Here is a 21,016-nt window from a genome sequence, read left to right as displayed (position 1 = left end):
TGTATGATGCAAACTGTAAGACACTGATGAAAGAAAACACAAGAGACCTTAAATAAATGGAAAGAGAGTCCATGTTCTTGGGTTGGAAGACTCAACACAGTAAAGATGTCAATGCTCCTTAAGCACATTTAATGTAATTCCCATCAAAATCCCAGCAAGGATTTTTATGAATATGGACAAGATTACTCTAAATTTTATATGTAAAGGAAAGCAACCAAAATAGCTAAAACCAATTTTTTTTACTGATTTTTATTTTTAATTATAGTTGGTTTATAGTGTTCTGTCAGTTTTCTTTTTTTTCTTTTCTTTTTTTGGCTTTTTAGGCCCGCACTTGTGGCATATGGAGGTTCCCAGGCTAGGGGTCCAATCGGAGCTACAGCTGCCGGCCTACAACACAGCCACAGCCACACCAGATCCAAGCCGCGTCTGCGACCTACACCACAGCTCCCGGCAACACCGGATCCTTAACCCACTGAGCAAGGCCAGGGATCAAACCCGCAACCTCATGGTTCCTAGTCAGATTCGTTAACCACTGCGCCACGACAGGAACTCCATGTCAATTTTCTAGTGCACAGCAAAGTGGCCCAGTCTCTCTCTCTCTCCCTCATACACACACACACACACACACACACACACACACATTCTTTTTCTCACATTATCCTCCATCATGTTCCATCACAAGTAACTATAGTTACCTGTAAAACCAAATTTTAAAAGCAGAATAAATTGGGAAGAAATAGTCTACACCATTTTAATTTTTTTAATTTTTTAAATTTTTTTATTATTTTATTTATTTATTTATTTTTTTGGTCTTTTTGTTATTTCTTTGGGCCGCTCCCGCAGCATATGGAGGTTCCCAGGCTAGGGGTCTAATCGGAGCTGTAGCCACCAGCCTACGCCAGAGCCACAGCAACGTGGGTCTGAGCCGCGTCTGCAACCTACACCACAGCTCACGGCAATGCCGGATCGTTAACCCACTGAGCAAGGGCAGGGATTGAACCCGCAACATCATGGTTCCTAGTTGGATTCGTTAACCACTGAGCCACGACGGGAACTCCTACACCATTTTTAGATTTGTTATCTAGCTATAGTAATCAAGACTGCATGGTACTGGAGAGAGAGATACATAGATCAAGAGTAGAGAACCCAGGAATAGACCAACACAAATATGCCCAACTGACATTTATCTGTCTGTTTTAAAATCCACAGTTTACATTAGGGTTCACTCTTTGAGTTGTGTAGGTCTGTGAATTTGACAAAAGCATAATGTCATGTATCTACCATGACACTATTACAGAGAGTAATTTTTCACCCTTTCTTCCCCAACCACCACCACTCACCAAGCTCCTGACAACCACTGATATTTTTTAACTGTCTCTATAGCACTGCCTTTTCTAGAACGTCATGTGTTCGGAATCACACAGTTTATAGCCCTTTCAGACAAGCCCTTTCACTTATATGCATTTAAGGTTCCTCCTTGTCTTTTCATGGCTTGATAACTCATTTCATTTTTATGCTAAATAACATTTTACTGTATGGATGTATCAAAGTTTATTTATCCACTCACCTTCTGAAGGACATCTTGTTAGCTTCCAAAACCTGGCAATTATGAAAAAACTGCTATGAGCATTCCTGTACTAGTTTTTATGTGGACATAAGCTTTCAACTCACTTGAGTAAATGCCTATGAGAGCAACTGCTGGATTGTATGGCAGAACTATGCTTTATTTTGTAAGAAACGTTCTCCCACATTTCCAACGTCATTGAACGTGTACTCCCACCAGCGACGAATGAGAGTTCGTTCCTGTTGCTCCACATCCTGGTCAGCGTTTGCTGTCAGTGTTCTGGGTTTCAGCCATTCTAACAGGTCTGCAGTAGTATCTTGTTGTTTTAATGTTCAGTTCCCTAATAGCATACGATGTGCAGCCTTTTTTCAGATGCTTACTTGCCATCTGTGCATCTTTTTCTTTTTTTTTTCCATATTTTTAGGGCCATGCCCGCAGCATATGAAAGTTTCCAGGCTAGGGGTGAATCAAAGCTGTAGCGGCCGGCCTGCACCACAGCCACAGCAACACCAGATCCAAGCCTCATCTGTGACCTACACCACAGCTCATGGCAATGCTGGATCCTTAACCCACTGATCGAGGCCAGGGATTGAACCCGCATCCTCATGGACACTAGTTGGGTTTGTTTCTGCTAAGCCACAGCGGGAACTCCCAGCTGCAAACTAAAATCACGATGAAATATCATTATACACCTATCAGACTGTATAAAACAAAAAACAGCAATACCACCAAATGCTGGTGGGGATGTAGAGAAACGATCATTTATTAAGCTGTAGTGGGAATGTAAAATAGTATGGCATGTTAGAAAACAGTTTGGCAGTTTCTCTAAAACTAAACAGGCAACTACCATATCCAGTATGATCCAGCAATCGCTCTCTTGGGCATTTATCTTAGGGAAATAAAAACATGTTCACCCAAAAACTTGGACATGGATGTTCCAAAAAGCCTTATTCCTGGTGTCTAGAAATTGGAAATAATTCATAAGTCCTTCAACGGATGAAGAGCTAAACTTTGTTATATTTATCCATACCATGTGCCATCCACACCATGTTTACCATGTGCAACCCTACTATGGAAAACTGCACAACAATAATTTTTAAAATGATTCATGTAACAACTTGGATGAATTTTCAGTGAATTATGCTCAACTACATATTATGTTATTCCTTTTATATAATACTCCTGAAGTAACAAAATTATAGGAGCAGAGGATAGATTAATGGTTGCCAGGGATTAAGGATGTTGTTTGGAGAGGGATATGGAAAGGAAGTGAGTACAGCTATCAAAGGACAACGTACAGGATCCTTGGGGTGATGGAAGTGTTTTGAATTTTGACTTTACCGATGTCAATATGCTGGCTGTGATACTGGACTATGGTTTCCCAAGGTTCACTACTAGGGGAAATTAGGTAAAGGGCACAGGGGATTATTTGTATTATTTTTTAACATGGGTATACCAATTTACAATCACCTCAAAATTAAGTTTCATTAAAAACTTATATAATGCTTAAAAAAATGAGTGATATAGAACATTTCTGATTTGGTGAGCTGATGAGCTCACAGGCCAGTAGGTAAGACAAGCATTCAAGCAAAAAATCACAATTCATTATGACAGTATTAGTAGCTATATCCATTTACTATGCACCAAACACTGTCATAAGCTTTTCCCATATACTAACTCATTTTGTCTTAATAAAAACCCTGTAAGATAGGTATTACTATCATTTTATGGATGAACAAACTGAAGTACAGAAACACTTGGTGACTTACACAAGGTCATGCAACTTGTAGCCAATTAGTGCTGTAGAAGCTGTCGACTATGTATGGCGAGAACACAGATTGGAGTAACCGACTACATCCGAGATACCAAGGTTGATGCAGAAAGTTTCACAGACCTGCATCTAGATGGATGTTAAGACGTTCATATGGAATTCTAACCAGATGAATCAACATGTGCAAATTTCAGTGATGCAAGAAGATGCCACGAAGGTGAAGTCACTTAGGTTCCTAGCTCTCAGTTTTCTTCCTCATAAAATAAGTAGTTTGAACTGTGTTATCGCTAAAATCCCTTCTGGCTCATACAGCCTATGATTCTATCCTGCTAGTGCACAAAGTTAAATTTTGGGGGCCCTGTAGGTATAGTCATTGCCGCGATGAAGTACTACAATAGCTTGCTGGAAATGTGTCACCGTGTCCAAGAAACAAGGGTATAGCTGTTATCAATTATAACTGAAAATACTGCTATGACACAAGTTTAAAAGGCTTTGGAGTTAGCTGGGGAAACCAAACCATTTATAACATTGTTTCTATGGCAAAATAACTTTCAAACTAAATATGGCATATAAAGCAATTGTTTAAAAATTGTGCATGCTCTGTTCAAATATATTCTAAAATGTCTGTTCAGAAAAAAAGAAAGTGACGGGTCCTTTAAAAAAATTAGAATCAGGCTTGGAAGGAGCTGTAGGTCTTAGAGAAAAGTTAATGAATAATCTTTTGTGTCTGATGCCAATTAGCTTTTATTACAGTTCCAGCCTTCAAAGGACAGGAAGCAGCAGAGAAGAATTCAAGAGAGAATTTCCATCTAGACTGGAAAAAGTGGCAGAGAGGGTAATCCTAGGAAAACAGTGCATACGTAAGCAAAATCATTTCCTTTCTTTTTGGTTTAAATTGGAAAAGAGCAAAAGAGCAGGATGCTGAAAGATGCAGAGAAGCAAGCAAAACCTGAGCTAGGGCAGCAGAACAGAAACAGCCTCTAGTGGGACCCAGCTGTAGAAGAACAACTAAGGGTAGTAGTTTTCCTTAGCTTTTCATCCTTACAAGTAAGAAGAAAAGTTAGATTGATTTATTGTTAAACCAGAGTAAAGCCAAGGTTAAACTACAAGACTGGAAGTTTTCTGATCATGAAGTACACACCTGCGCTGGGATGTTTTATTCAACTGTGCTCTGAACTCTATGTTTTAAACTGAAGCCCCAGGTTATACACTGACTTTCCCCCCAGAGCTATTTACATTTATAGTTTTAAGACATTTTTCTAAACTCGAAATCCTTATATTCAACTGCCTGCTTGATGTCCCCACTTAGAGGCCTCACAAACGCATCATACTTCACAAATCTATACTCTTGATCTCAACCTCGGCCTTCTCCTACCTATATTCCTGACATAGCTTCCCTCCAAATCTGCTCCTCCTCCAATCTTCTCCACCTCAAGAAATGCCACCACCTGCAGCCACTATGGAAAACAGCATGGAGGTTCCCTGAAATACTTAAAACAGAGTTACCATAGGATCCAGCAAAACCCCACTCCTGGGCATATATTCAGAAAAGACAAAAAGTCTAAGTCAAAGAGACACATGCACCCCAATATTCACAGCTACACTATTTACAATAGCCAAAACATGGAAGCAACCTAAATATCCATTGATAGATGAATGGATAAAGATGTTATACACACACACACAAGTGGAATACTAGCCATAAAAAGAGAAATAATGCCATTTGCAGCAATACCTTGATGCCATCATACTAAGTGAAGTAAGTCACAGAGAGAAAGACAACTATCATATGATATCACTTATATGTGGAATCTAACAAAATGATATAAATGAACTTACTTACAAAACAGAAAAAGACTCTCAGACAGAAAACCATGGTTACCAAAAGGAGAAGGGAGGGGAGGGATAAATTAGGAGTTTGGGATTAACATATACATTCTACACATAAAACAGATAAATAAAAAGGGCCTACTGTATGGCACAGGGAACGCTACTCACTGGAAATAACTTATATGGGAAAGGAATCAATAAGAATGGATATATGCATAACTGAATCACTTTGCTGTACAGAGGAAACAAACACAACATTATAAATCAACTACACTCCAATAGAAGTAAAAATTAAATTAGGAGTTCCTGCTGTGGCTAAGGATTCGGTGTTGTCTTTGCGGTGGTACAAGTTCAATCCCCAGCCAGGCACGGTGGGTTAAAGATCTGGCATTGCCGCAACTGTGGCATAGTCACAGCTGAGGCTCAGATTCGATCCCTGGCCCGGGGGAATTTGCATATGCCATGGGCACGGCCAAAACAGAAAAAAAAAGTTAAATTGAATTGAAAAAAAAATTTACAGATTCTATGTCCCAGCAAAACCACTATTTGAGATTTCACTGAGAATCTGCGAATGACAGAGGCACGCACACAGATACGCACTGTTGCAGTATTTGTAGTGGTAACAATAAACAACAATAAATTAAAAAAAAAAAACCTCACAACATACCACCTTCACCCCTACCAGGAAAACAAAAATTAAAAGAGAGCCCACGGCAAGTGTTGACAAGCTTGTAGAGAAAGTGGAATGCTGATGGAAATGTAACATAGCCTAGAAAGTTCTGAAAAGGAGACAGTTTTTGAAAATGTTAAACACAAAGTTAGCCTATTGACCTAGCAATCCCACTCCTAGGTATCTACCTAAGAGAAATAAAAACATACGTCAACACAGAAACTTTTATATGAGCATTATTCTACAAAAGCCAAGGAATGGATTCAAGTCAAATGTTCATCAGCTGATAAGCAGATAAACAAATGGGATAAATCCATACAATGGAACATTATTTGTCAATAAAAGGAAACGAAATACTACTACAACATGAATGAACCCTGGAAACATCATATTAACTAAAAGAAGCCCGTCACAAAAAACCCACATATTTTATCATTCCATATATATGATATGTCTAGAGAAGGCAAATCCATAGAGACAGACGTTAGATTAGTGGTTGCCGGGGGCGGGGGTATTAGAAGGACCTGTTGTTAAGCACAGAGCTTCCTTTTCAGATGACGGCAGCGTTCTGCCATCAGTGGTGACGGTCGTGCATCTTTGTGAACATGGTGACGGTCGTGCATCTTTGTGAACATGGTGACGGTCGTGCATCTTTGTGAACATGGTGACGGTCGTGCATCTTTGTGAACATGGTGACGGTTGTGCATCTTTGTGAACATGGTGACGGTTGTGCATCTTTGTGAACATGGTGACGGTTGTGCATCTTTGTGAACATGGTGACGGTTGTGCATCTTTGTGAACATGGTGACGGTTGTGCATCTTTGTGAACATGGTGACGGTTGTGCATCTTTGTGAACATGGTGATGGTTGTGCATCTTTGTGAACATGGTGATGGTTGTGCATCTTTGTGAACATGGTGACGGTTGTGCATCTTTGTGAATACACCATAAGCCACTAAATTATACACCCCTTTAGAAGGTTAAGTATTACAGTATTTGAAGTATATCTCAAGACAGGTTTTATTTTTATAAAAAGAAAGAGAGAGAAAGAATCCTAATAAGAGCCAGAGAAGAAAAATACATACAGAGGGACAAAGAAAAGGATGACCCATTTCTTGATGGAAACCATACATGCCAGAAGAGAATGAAGAGAGTTCTGAAAGTAAACAAAAGAAAGAAGGAAGTGGAGTTCCCGTCGTGGCGCAGTGGTTAACGAATCCAACTAGGAACCATGAGGTTGCGGGTTCGGTCCCTGCCCTTGCTCAGTGGGTTAATGATCCGGCGTTGCCGTGAGCTGTGGTGTAGGTTGCAGACGCGGCTGGGACCCCGTGTTGCTGTGGCTCTGGCATAGGCCGGTGGCTACGGCTCCGATTCCACTCCACATGCCGCAGGAGCGGCCCAAGAAATAGCAAAAAGACAAAAAAAAAAAAAAAAAAAAAGAAAGAAAGAATGAAGAAAAAAGAGAAAAAATTTAACTTTGAATTCTATACCTCGGGGGAGGGAGTGGGATGGACTGGGAGTCTGGGGTGAGTGGATACAAACTATTACATCGAGAATGGATCAGCAATGAGGTCCTACCACACAGCACAGGGAACTATATCCAATCTCTTGGGATAGAACATGATGGATGATAATATGAGAAAAAGAATGTATATATATGTATGACTGGGTCACTTTGCTGTACAGCAGAAATGGACAGAACATTGTAAATCAACTATAATAAAATTGTTTTAAAAGTTTTATTAGGATACAGACACAGTCATTCCCTTACATATTGTCTCTGGCTGCTCTTGGGCAACAATGGCAAATAGTGGTAACAGAGGCAGTATAGTCCACCAAATCTAAAACTTTACCCTCTGGACCTTTACAGAAAAAGTCTGCTGACTCTTGGTATATACTGTATACCCTCAAACAGGCATACAGCTAATATGCCAACAAAAAAGATAAAATGAAACTTTTCACAGAAAAGAAAATCACGGACATGGAGAACAGACCTGTGGTTGCCAAGGGGGGAGGGGAAGGGAGTGGGATGGCCTGGGAACCTGGCGTTAATAGATGCAAACTATTGCCTCCGGAATGGATAAGCAATGAGATTCTGTTGTATAGCAGAACTGTACCTAGTCACTTATGATGGAACATGATGCAGGATAATGTGAGAAAAGGAATGTGTATGTGTGACTGGGTCTCTTTGCTGTACTGTAGAAAATTGACAGAACACTGTAAACCAGCTATGATGGAAAAAATAAAAATAATTTTTAGGAGTTCCCGTCGTGGCGCAGTGGTTAACGAATCTGACTAGGAACCATGAGGTTGCGGGTTCGGTCCCTGGCCTTGCTCAGTGGGTTAATGATCCGGCGTTGCCGTGAGCTGTGGTGTAGGTTGCAGACGCGGCTCGGATCCCGCATTGCTGTGGCTCTGGCGTAGGCCGGTGGCTACAGCTCCGATTCGACCCCTAGCCTAGGAACCTCCATGTGCCGTGGGAGCGGCCCAAGAAATGGCAACAACAACAAAAAGACAAAAAGACAAAAGACAAAAAAAAAAAAAAAAATCATTTTTAAAAAAAGATAAAATGGAATCATAAAAGATAATCCAAAAAGAAGGCAGAAATATAAGAAAAACAGAACAAAATATAGATAAGACAAACAGAAAACAAATGATATTGTGTAGATTTAATCTCAACCATATCAATAATCTTCAATAAACGGTCTAAATATCCCAATAAAGGAGTCCCCATCTTGGATTAGTGGTTAACGAGCCCGACTAGTATTCATGAGGACGCGGGTTTGATTCCCTGGCCTCACTCAGTGGATTAAGGATCCGGCATCGCCGTGAGTTGCGGTGTAGGTCGCAGACATGGCTCAGATCCTGCATTGCTGTGGCTGTGGTGTAGGCCAGCAGCTGTAGCTCCAATTTGACCCCTAACCTGGGAACATCCAAATGCCACGGATACGGCCCTAAAAAGACAAAAGACAAAAAAGGAAAAAAGTCCCAATAAAAAGGCAGAGAGTATTAGGATGGATAAAAAACAAGACCCAGAGATTCCCTAGTTGCCTAGCAGTGAAGGATTCGGTGCTGTCACTGCTGTGGCTAGCATTTGATCCTTGCCCAGGAACTGCTGCAGGCTGCAGGCGCAGCAAAAACAGAACAAAACAAACAATCAAACAAAAGACCCCAACCATATGCTGCCTACAAGAACGCACTTAAAATAGAAAGGCATGACTAGGTTAAAATGGTCAGGGTTCTGGAGAGGAACACTTCGCTCTATCTCCTAGTGAAACCTCTAAAACCTAGACAGAGCACATAGAGTGGTATTTGAGGATTCTGAGAAGTCGTTATTAGCAAGCAGATTGGGTAAGACCAGAATTCAAAATTATCTATTTTTCCTCTCTAGTATCCTATAGCCTGAATTCAACACATCAAAAGACCTAGCAGTGCACACTGGGGCACACACAGAGAAAGCTCCAGGAGAGGGTCTCTTGTTCCGACTCAGAGAGTAAGTAAAGAGAACCCCTAATGCTCAGAAATAGAGTGTAAAAATTCCTCACTTTTTTCTTTCTTGTCTCCAACCTTTTTCATCCTAACCCCCAAGCAATCCTACAGCGACGGTAGAGAAGGAAGCAGCAGCAACACCTGCGGTAATGGGACTCCTCAGAAGCTAAAACTCCAAAGAACTTGCCTCTCTGTTTGGTAAATACCTGATTCTAAGAGGGTGAGAACGACCCTGTTTGTTTTTATCGTCGCTCTGTTTCTCACACTGCTTGGATCTGGATATGGAAGTACACAGTCAAATACTGTCTACATGTACTAGGGCGAACGGGTACCCAAAGCTCTGGCTGGAGAACAGAAAAGAGGAGCACCAGAGAGCCAGGAAGTACCAAGGAGATCAGAGACATGGAGGGACTCGGAACAACCCCATAAAACCATGGATGAACTCGTGGGCTCAGCCCAAGCTAAAACATACAGACTTGATGCCCCTCAGCATACCAAAGACTCCGAGAACTGAACTAACAAATGGAACACTGCCCAAGTCCCAAGTGGTCACTGAGCGCATACGTACTGGTTTAAAATTGGAACTAGGGAGTTCCCGTCGTGGCGCAGTGGTTAACGAATCCGACTAGGAACCATGAGGACGCAAGTTCGATTCCTGGCCTCACTCAGTGGGTTAAGGATCCGACCTTGCCAGGAGCTGTGGAGTAGGTTACTGACATGGCTCATATCCTGCATTACCTAGCTGTTCTGTGGGCCATCAGCTGCAGCTCGGATTCGACCCCAGACTGGGAACTTCCATATGATGTGGATGCATTCTTAAAAAGACAAAAAAAAAAAAAAAAAATTAAAAATATTAAAAAATAATAAGGATAACCTGACCCCCTTGCTGTACAGTGGGAAAAATAAAAAATAATAATAATAAAATAAAAAATAAAAAATAAAAATGGAACTAACCTTGGAATCTGTGTCAAATGATTCCAGACAATCCTGGTTGGAACTTCGGGCCTGAACCTAACTAGGTTAGGCTATCAACATTCTCCAGAACATTTAAACAAGATCTAGCTGACTATAAGAAATTCACTTCCAGGAGTTCCCGTCGTGGCGCAGCAGAAACGAATCTGACTAGGAACCGTGAGGTTGCAGATTTGATCCCGGCCTCACTCAGTGGGTCAAGGATTCCACATTGCTGTGAGCTGTGGGGTAGGTCGAAGACGTGGCTTGGATCCTATGTTGCTGTGGCTGTGGTGTAGGCCGGCACCTGCAGCTCCGATTAGACCCCTGGCCTGGGAACCTCCATGTGCTGCGGGTGTGGCTCTAAAAAGCAAAAAAAAATTCACTTCAGACATAATGACAAAAGAAGATTAAAAGTAAAGGAATGGAGGAGTTCCCACTGTGGTACCGTGGGTTAAGGATCTGGTATTGTCTTTGAGGCAGCAAGGGTTCAATCTCTGGCCTGGTACAGTGCCGTTAAAAGGATCCAGCACTGCCAACAGCTGTGGTGTAGATCACAGCTGTGGCTCAGATTCCATCGCTGGCCTGAGAATTTCCATATGCTACAGGTGCAGCCAAAAAAAGGCAAAAGAATGGAAAATATATACATTATGTAAAAAACCATTTAATCAAAATAAACCTGGAATGACTATAATACTACAAGACAAAGTAGACTATGGACAAAGCAAATACCACAAATATAGAAAATATTATGGAATAACAAAAGAGTAAGCTCGACAAGAAAATAAGAATCCTAAATGTGTATTCACCAAACGTCAGTGCTTCGAAATACACAAAGCAGAAACTGAAGAGAGAGGCACAAGTTCACGATTATGATCAGAGAGTCCCACATTCTCCCGTCAGTAATAAATAGAACAGTAGAGAGAACGGGCAGATAGAGACAACTGAATAACACCATCGGCCAACCAGATGGAACTGAGATTTATAAAATATCACCCAACAGCAAAACACACTCTTTCCAAACACATGTGGAACATTCAGAAAGATAATACCTATCCAGGGCATTATCCATAAAATAAACTTCAACTTTTTTTTTTTTTTTTTTTTTTTTTTTGGTTTTTAGGACCACACTCGGGGCATATGGAAGTTCCCAGGCGAGGGGTCCGACTGGAGCTGCAGTTGCCAGCCTACACCACAGCTACAGCAACACCAGATCCGAGCCACGTCTGTGATTTACACCACAGCTCATGGCAATGCTGGATCCTGAGCCAACTGAGCGAGGCCAGGGACTGAACCCACATCCTCATGGGTACTCGTTTGTTACTGCTATGCCACAATGGGAACTCCAACTTTAACTTTTTTTTTTTTTTTGCTTTTTAGGGCCACACCCATGGCATAAGGACGTTCCCAGGCTAGGGACCAAGTCAGAGCTACAGCTGCTGGCTTACGCCACAGCAATGTGGGATCCGAGCTGCATCGGCGACCTACACCACAGCTCACAGCAATGCTGGATCCCGACCCACTTAGCGAGGTCAGGGATCAAACCCGAGTCCTCATAGATACTAGTCAGATTCATTTCCACTGCACCACAACAGAAACTCCAACAATTTTTAAAGAATTAAATTATACAAAGTATGTTTTGGGGTCATGCTAGGATTAAATTAGAAATTAATAATAGAAAGATAAGAAAAATCTCACTAAAATCTCTTAGTGAGTTTAAAAAACAGAAAAACACTAGAAAAAGATTAAAAAATTTAAAAAAAAGGCATAGATGGAGCTAGAGACCCTCATCCTAAGTGAAGTAAGTCAGAGAAAGAGAAGTACCATATGATATCACCTATATCTGGAATCTAATATATGGCACAAATGAACCTTTCCACAGGAAAGAAACTCATGGACTTGGAGAACAGACTTGTGGTTGCCAAGGGGATGGGGGAGGGAGTGGGATGGACTGGGGGTTTGGGGTTAACAGATTCAAACTATTGCATTTGGTTCCTAGTCGGATTCGTTAACTACTGAGCCACGACGGGAACTCCAAACTATTGCCTTTGGAGTGGATAAGCAATGAGATCCTGCTGTCTAGCACTGGAAACTATCTAGTCACTTATGATGGAGCCTGATGGAGGATAATGTGAGAAAAAGAATATGTGTGTGTGTGTGTGTGTGTGTGTGTGTGTGAGACTGGGTCACTTAGCTGTACAGTAGAAAATTGACAGAACACTGTAAACCAATTATAATAGAAAAAATAAATATCATTATTAAAAAAAGGGGGTGGGGTAAATCTCTACCGTGACTGACAAAAAAAGACACAAGTTACCAATTTAATAAAGAGATTATCACCATAAACAATGAAGACATTAAAAGGATAACAAACAATGATTAGGGATAACTCTATATGCACAAATTCAACATTTTTTTGGCCACATGGCATATGGAAGTCCCCAGGCCAGGGATCAAATCCGAGCCATAGCTGAGACCTATGTCACAGCTGTGGCAACGCTGGATCCTTAACTCACTGCACCGGGCTGTGGACCCGAGCCACTGCCGAGACAACACCAGATCCTTGGCCCACTGCACCACAGCAGAGACTCCTCCACACGAATTTAACAAATTTGATTAAATAAATGACTCTCTCAAAAACTCAAACTACCAAAATTCACCAAATATTAAATAGATGAGTCCCGTAGTCCTATATTTACTAAAGAAAGTGAATGTGCCATTTAAAATCTTTCGAAAAATAAATCTCCAAGGACAGATGGTTCCACAGGCAAATTCTTCCAAATGTTTAAAGAATAACACCAGTTTTATAAAATTTCTTCCAGAAAACAGAACAGGGAGGAATACTTCCAAACTCATTTTATGAAGCCAGCATTACCCTGGTACTTAAACCAAACAAAATCAGAGAAAGGAAGGGAGGGAGGAAGATAAGGAAAGGAGAGAAAGGGAAGAAAACTACAGACCAATATCCCCATAGATAGACACAAAATTCTCATTAAAATGATAATATACTGAAGTTCTCACTGCGGTGCAGCCGGTTAAGAATCCAACTGCAGCAGCCTGGGTCACTGCAGAGGTTGGGGTTCAATCCCAGCCCAGAACAGTGGGTTAAAGGATCTGGTGTTGGTGCAGCTGCAGTGTAGATCTCAGCTGCAGCTCATATTCAATCCCTGGCCTGAGAACTTCCACATACCACAGGAGGTGGTAAAAAAAAAAAAAAAAAGTTATTATATTGAATACGGACGAATAATATATCACAACAGAATGGGCTTTATCCTGGAAATGCAAGGCTGCTTCAATATCTGAAAATCAACCTTTGTAATCCACCATATTAACAGTCTAGACTTTTTAAAATGATCGTATCAAGTGATACAGAAAAAAGCATTTGATAAAATTCAACAGCCATTCATGATTTTAAAAAAGAATGAAATAAAACTTCTAGCAAAGTAAGAATAGAAGGAAATTTCCTCAACCTGATGAAGGCGCTGTCTACAAAAATCCTCCAGCTAGAATCATACTAAATGATGAAAGATTCTGGGAGTTCCCGTCGTGGCGCAGTGGTTAACGAATCCGACTAGGAACCATGAGGTTGCGGGTTCGGTCCCTGCCCTTGCTCAGTGGGTTAACGATCCGGCGTTGCCGTGAGCTGTGGTGTAGGTTGCAGACGCGGCTCGGATCCTGCGTTGCTGTGGCTCTGGCGTAGGCCAGTGGCTACAGCTCTGACTCGACCCCTAGCCTGGGAACCTCCATATGCCATGGGAGCGGCCCAAAGAAATAGCAAAAAAATAATAATAATAAATAAATAAATAAATAAATGATGAAAGATTCAGTGCTGTCCTCCTAAAATCCAGAACAAAGCAAGAATGTAAAGATGATACTCTCACCAGTCCTATTCAGCATCATACTGAAAGTCTTAGCTGGTGCAATATGATAAGAAAATGTGATAAAAAGCATACATATTGGAAAGGGCCAACAGGCACCTGAAAAAAATGCTCAACATGATTACTCCTCAGGGAAACACAAAACAAAACCACAAGGAGGTATCACCTCCCACCTGTCAGAATGATTATTATCAAAAAGACAACAAATAACAAGTGTTGGTGAAGATCTAGAGAAAAAAGAATCCTCGAGGACTGTTGATGGGAATGTAAATTAGTGCAGCCTCTATGGAAAACAGTATAGAGATTCCTCAAAAACATAAAAATGGAACTACCATATGACCTAGCAATTCCACTCCTATTTATTCAAAGAAAACAAAAACACTAATAGGAAATGACATATGCACCCCTGTGTTTACTGAAGCATTATTTACAATAGCCAAGATAACGGAAGCAATCCGAGTGAGCATCGACAGATGAATGTATAAAGAAGGTACTGCGTATATGTATCTATACAGATATATACATGCATGCAATGGAATATTACTCATCCATAAAATGAACTAAATCTTGCCATTTGCAACAATTTGGATGGACCTAGAGGATATCATGCTAAGTGAAATAAGTAAGACAGTGAAAGACAAATACTGTATGATTTCACTTACAGGTGGACTCTAAAAAAATAAAACAAATGAACAACTGCCAACAAAACAGAAACAGAGTTATACATACAGAGGACAAACAGGCGGCCACCTGGTGCGGGGGTGGAAGGAACAAGTGAGGGAGATAAAGAGGTACAAACTTCCAGCAGCAAAATAAAGGAGCTTCAAGTAGGAAAGGTACCTGTGGGGGATACGGTTGGTAACTAAGTATTATCTTTGAAGGGTGAGGAATCAAAACTAGACTTACCACTGTGATTATTTTGAAATGTATAGGAGTTCCCACTGTGGTGCAGTGGGTTAAGGATCCAGCATTGCTGCAGCTGTGGCATAGGTCCCAACTCCAGCTCAGATTCACTCTCTAGCCCAGGAACTTCCATACGCTGCAGGTGTGGCTGAAAAAAAAAAAAGAAAAAAGAAATGTATAAGGAAAAAAATCAGTATGTTGCATAACAGGAACTAACATGGTGTTGTAGTTCAATTATACTTCAAAACAAAAAAACAAATATGCAAATTAACTCACAGAAAAAAAAAAAAAGATCAGATTTGTAGTTACCAGAGGCAGGGAATGGGTGAGGGGGAGCTGGATGCAAGCAGTCAAAATGTACAAACTTACACTTGTAAGTATGTACTAAAGATGTGATGTACAACATGATAAATGTAATTAACACTGATGAAGATTATATGTGAGAACAGTTAAAAGAGCATCTATCCTAAGAGTTCTTAGCACAACATATTTTTTCCTATTTCTTTAATTTTATGTCTATATGAGATGACGGATATTTACTAAACTTAGTGTGATATCATTTCATGATGTACATGAGTCAAATCATTATGCTGTATACGTTAAGCTTACAGTGCTGTACGTCAATTATATCTCAACAAAACTGGGAGGAAATAGTATACATACTAGAAAGGAAGAAATAAAACTATTCAAAGATGACATGATTGTTTACATAGAAACTCCCAAAGAATTCACCAAAAAACTCCTAGAACTAATAAGTGCAATTAGCAAGGACCTAGATACATGTCAACGTACGAAAAAAATCAAATTTCTTTATACTAGCAACGTACAAATGGAAATTAAAAAATTTTTAAATATCCAATTATAATAACTTCAAAAAAGTAAAACATGAGGTATAAGTCTAACAGAACATGTACAAGATCTGTATGAGGGAAACTATAAAAGAGTGATGAAAGTAGTCCAGGAAGACCTAAATAAACAGAGATGCTTACTGTTGTTCACAGATTGATGATTTACATTCTAAAGATTTCAATTTTCCCAAAAGTTATATACAGGCTTAATATAATACCAATCAAAATATCAACAGAATTTTAAAATATATATATATACAAGAGTTTCCACTGTGGCACAGGGGGTTAAGGGTCCAGTGTTGCCTCAGATGTGACATACCTGTGGCTCAAATTCGACCCCTGGCCTGGGAATTTCCACATGCTGTGGATGCGGCTTAAAAAAATAATACTAATTTAATTAATTAATTAATTTAAAATATATACCGATGAGTTGATTCTCAAAGGAAATGGAAATGGTTAAAACTACTCTGGAAGAATAGGAAGAATCACACTAACTGATTTTAAGACTTACTATAAAGACACAGTAATACTGTGTAATAGTAAAGGGACAGACACATAAATCAATGAAACCGAACAGAATCTAAAAATAGATCCACAAAAATATGATCAAGTGATATTTGACAAAGATGCAAAAGCAAGTCAATGGAGAAAAAAGTCTTCTCAGCATTAAGGGCTGGGAGGTTCCACTGTAGCTCAACAGGTTATGCACCCATCTAGTATCCATGAGGATTCGGGTTCGATCCCTAACCTCGATCTGCGGGTTAAAGATCCAGTATTGCCCCAAGCTGTGGTTTAAGTCACAGATAAGGCTTAAATCCCACGTTGCTGTGGCTGTGGCTGTGGTCAGCAGCTGCAGCTCTGATTTGACCTCTAGCCTGGAAACTTCCATATGCCACACCTGCAGCCCTAAAAAAAAAAAAAAAAAAAACAACAAAAAAAAACCAGAGGGCTGGACACTGAACATCTACATGCAAAAAAAAAAAAAAAGAACCATAAACTAAACTTCACATTTTGTACAAAGATTACCTCAAAATGTAAACGCAAAATAGAAAATGTTTAGAACAAAACATAGCAGAAAATATTTGTGACCTGGGGTTAGGCAAAGAGTTTTTAGATGTATCAGCAGAAGTGCAATCTACAAAAGAAAAAAACTGCTAAGTTGGATTTTACTTTTTTAAATTAATTAATTAATTTATTTATTTTGGTCTTTTTGTCTTTTTTAGGGCCGTACCCACGGCATATGGAGGTTCCCAGGCTAGGGTCTAATCGGAGCTGTAGCTGCTGGCCTCCGCCACAGCCACAGTAAGGCCAGATCCCAGCCGAGTCTGTGACCTACACCACAGCTCATTGCAACGCCGGATCCTTAACCCACTGAGCAAGGCCAGGGATTGAACCCACAACCTCAAGGTCCCTAGTCGGATTCATTTCTGCTGCACCACGACAGGACTCCTGGACTTTATTAATGTTAAAAAAAATTTGCTCTCAAAAATACTGTTAAAAGGATGGAAAAACAAGCCAAAGACTGGGAGAAGATATCTGCAAAGCACATATCCAACAAAGAACTTGCATCCAGAATACATAATGAACTCTCAAAACTCAAAATTAGAAAACAAAGAGCAAAATTTAAAGCTATGCAAAAGTTTTGGACATCTCTCCAAAGAAAACATGCAAATGGCAAGTAAGCCCATGAAAAGATGTTCAGTATCATTAGCCCTTACAGAAATGCAAATTAAAATAATGAGAAACATACTTATGAAAATGGATAAAGTAAAAAATATTAACAAAATAAGAAAAAAGAAAAGAAATACTGACAATACCAAGTGCTGGTGAGGATGCAGAACGACAACCTTATTTTCATGCTTTGCTGAGTGGGAATGAAAATGGTACAGCCATTCTGGAAGAGCATTTGGCAGTTTCTTATAAGCCCGTACTTCCCATATCATCCAGAAATTTCTCCCTAGAGAAGGAACTTGCATTACACAAAAGCCTGATTATCGATGTTTACAGCAGTTCATAACTGCCAAAAACAACACAAAACGGAAATAACCTAAATGTCCTTTACACCAGGGGAATGGATAAACAATTTGCCGTACATCCGTACAAAGAATATCACTCACCAAAAAGAAGGAAGAAACGAAAGATACAGGCAACAATTTAAAAGAATATCAAAGGCATTACACTGAGTAAAAGAAGCCAGTCTAGAAAAGTTATAGTTCCATGATAATCTCTAAAAAACAAAACTGTGATGAGAGAGAACAGCCATAGTTTTCAGGTGATAAAAGTGTGACTGTAAAGGGCTGACATGAGGGAGATTTTGAGGTAATAGAACCGTTCTATATCCTGATTATGGTACTGGTTACCCAAATCTATGCTTCTGCTAAAATTCACAGACCTCTATACATCAAAAGAATGAACAGTCCATTTTTTTTCTATGTAATTTTTTACATTTTCTAAAAATATTTTATTAAAATATAGCTGATTTACACTGTTGTGTTAATTTCTGCTGCACGACAAAGTGACTTCGTTATACATATACACATATCCATTCTTTGTCAGATTCTTTTCCTACATAGGTTATCCCAGAATACTGAGCAGAGTTCCCTGTGCTATATACTACAGGTCCTGTGTGATTTTTTTGAAAAATACTTTCTTAAAATTGAGGAACAAAAGAGAAGAGGAAGAACAAGCAAAAGAGACCAAGAAGGAAGTACCAACAAGGTAGGAGAAAAGCCAAGGGGATGTGGTATCCGGGAAACCTCGTGAAGAAAATGAATCGAGGAATCAACCGTGTCGGCTACTACTGAGCGTCAAGTTGGACAAGGACTGAGAAATGACCATTAGCCACGTGGAGGGCATCAGTGACTTTGACGAGGACAGATGTGGAATAGAAACGGGTTTAAGAGAAAACAGAAGGAGAGAAATTGGAGTCCACGCGTACAGAGGAAGGGAAAGAAATAGAACAATAGCTGACAGAAGTCAGTAGAGTTAGGGATTTTTTTAAGACGTGAGAAAAAAAGTATGCTTATACGCCAACAAGACTCTCCAACAGAGAATGGAAAGGTGATGACCTAGTCCAAATTATTTTGCATACGGCTTTTTTTCGGCACATATAACTATAAGCAATTGTACACACACACATCATCATATGGTAACCTTAAAGTCTGGAAACAGACAAATATACCTTTCATCAAGGACTTCATGGGTCTTTTATATATAGATATAGATACAGATCTTCATATATATATATATATATATATATATATATATATATATATATAAAAGTATCTGTTTCCAGATTTTATGGATATCACGTACACAGTTGCAAATATACACAGTCACAGTGACTATAAGCCCCTTGAAGACAAACGTTATATCTTACTCACCTTTTTAGTCCTAGTCCCTAGAAGGGTATATGGAGGATAGTCAGTATTAAATGAAAAATATTTGGGAGTTCCCTTGCGCCTCAGCAGGATAAGGGCCCAGTACTGTCACTGCTATGGCTCTGGTTACAGCCATGGTTCAGGTGTGATCCACATGCCGTGGTGCGGGAAAAAAAAAAGACTCAGCTCTATTGGTCAGCTCTATAATAAATCGATTTATTTTCCTATGACTATCTAACACAGGACAAAGTAAATTCCTGATTTCCCTGATGACTCCTGAACCATGTGAATAACCTCAGACCTGTACCACCCACATTTCTGATATTAACTATGAACTCAGCCATCGCCTTCTGAGTTTTCACTGCTATAAAATATAGTCCTTTTATTATAAACGTTCTACGGTTTCCTCCTGTCCCAATGCATACAAATGTCAAGTTCTAAGTAGCACATGACAACATCTTTAATTAAAAAAGAAAAAACATTATCAACTTCAAAAAGGGTTACATATTATACCTGAAAATCCAAATTTTGAAAGTGGGAAGTTTTAATTCAAAATGTGACTAGACGTCTATGTGGATACCCGTTTAAATGAAATGTCATATTAATTCAAGAAACAATTTTCCTGTATAAAACCCCCTCTAATTACCATGAAGAAAAGGGGGAAAATTTATATGTATGTATACATATTGCAACTTGCCAGCTTCACTAGAGAATGTACAATTACCATCATCGGAGAGGTTTCTGCTCTGCAGAACTCTCCCATGCTTTCAAAACCAGTTCTCAGAAAGGTCTGCAATCTCTTCCATTGTTAGTCAAGTGGTTTATACATGCAGAAAAACAGAGAAGAAAATCAGCTAGATGTATATCACATGGAAGGGAAAAAAATGAGGAGAAAAATCACCTCAACAACTCTTACTTTTCTCCTGTCCAAAAATCCCTTCTTATTATTACGCTGTTTTCTCATTCCTCCCTCCCAAAAAGAAAAAAAAAAAAGCCAGGATCCTTGCCAAACCCCACAAAAACCCTTAGGCCTCTCTCAAGCATGCAAATGTAATTTTCTACCCAGACAACACACTCCCTTTTTAATGAACTCCAAAAACAATCTGTGAATGCCCACAGAAGAGAAAAGAGGAAAATTGCAATGAAAGAAAATACAAACAGAGAGATGTGGGGGAGGGTCAAGATGGATGTGGCAAGTCTAGAGTTTAAAGAGACAGAAAAGCTAATGAAGGTGAAGGGAGTGTAATCAAATGAAATGGTCTGCAGGCTGTCATTTCACACAAATTAGAGCCCGAGAAATATATGAATATTCACTTGAATAAAAAATCACTCATTATAGGAGTGGGCCTTCAAGTAAAAGGATCCCTGTCAAGGCCCAACGTGGCTGTCACTCTTTGTTCCATTTTGTAACTGAAGACAAAAACAAAAAAACTGTGTCTAGATGGAAAAGGAAGAAAAGCAATTGTGCATATTCACCCACCTCTGAAACAGTCAAGAGCAGGAGCAAGTTCCCCCATGATAAAGCCAGATACTATGTCAAAATTAGATATTCAAAGAATGTTAATAAGTGACAAGAAACACTTCAGTCAGTCACACGATCCGGACCCCTCCAGATGCACATTATGATTCAAACAGCAAACAGAGGAGGCCACAGGGTAGGGTGGGAGAACCTGAAGACAAACATAATGCAGGAAAGGTCGTCAAAATGAAAACGGTCTTCTTGCCCCAAAATT

The 21,016-nt window shown here is 39.8% G+C and overlaps 1 protein-coding gene across 4 annotated transcripts in view; it reads right to left on the bottom strand.

Moving 5' to 3' along the window:
• Positions 1-21,016, bottom strand: part of ZSWIM5 (zinc finger SWIM-type containing 5) — a 187,398-nt gene that overhangs the window by 113,860 nt on the left and 52,522 nt on the right. Inside the window, exon 1 of one of the 4 annotated variants that reach the window (XM_084958269.1) lies at positions 20,764-20,821. Coding sequence (XP_084814395.1) covers positions 20,764-20,800 — 37 coding nt within the window. The 5' untranslated portion in view covers positions 20,801-20,821. 4 annotated transcript variants of the gene reach the window in all.

Source organism: Sus scrofa, chromosome 6 (assembly GCF_054392235.1).
Source record: "Sus scrofa isolate SSC_HxYL_T2T_F1_AM1 chromosome 6, Sscrofa_HxYL_maternal_Yorkshire_Landrace_v2.0, whole genome shotgun sequence".
In the NCBI taxonomy this organism is placed as follows: Eukaryota; Metazoa; Chordata; class Mammalia; order Artiodactyla; family Suidae; genus Sus; species Sus scrofa.
The sequence above is the reverse complement of the archived record's forward strand: the minus strand, read 5'-3'. Positions and strand labels throughout refer to the sequence as shown.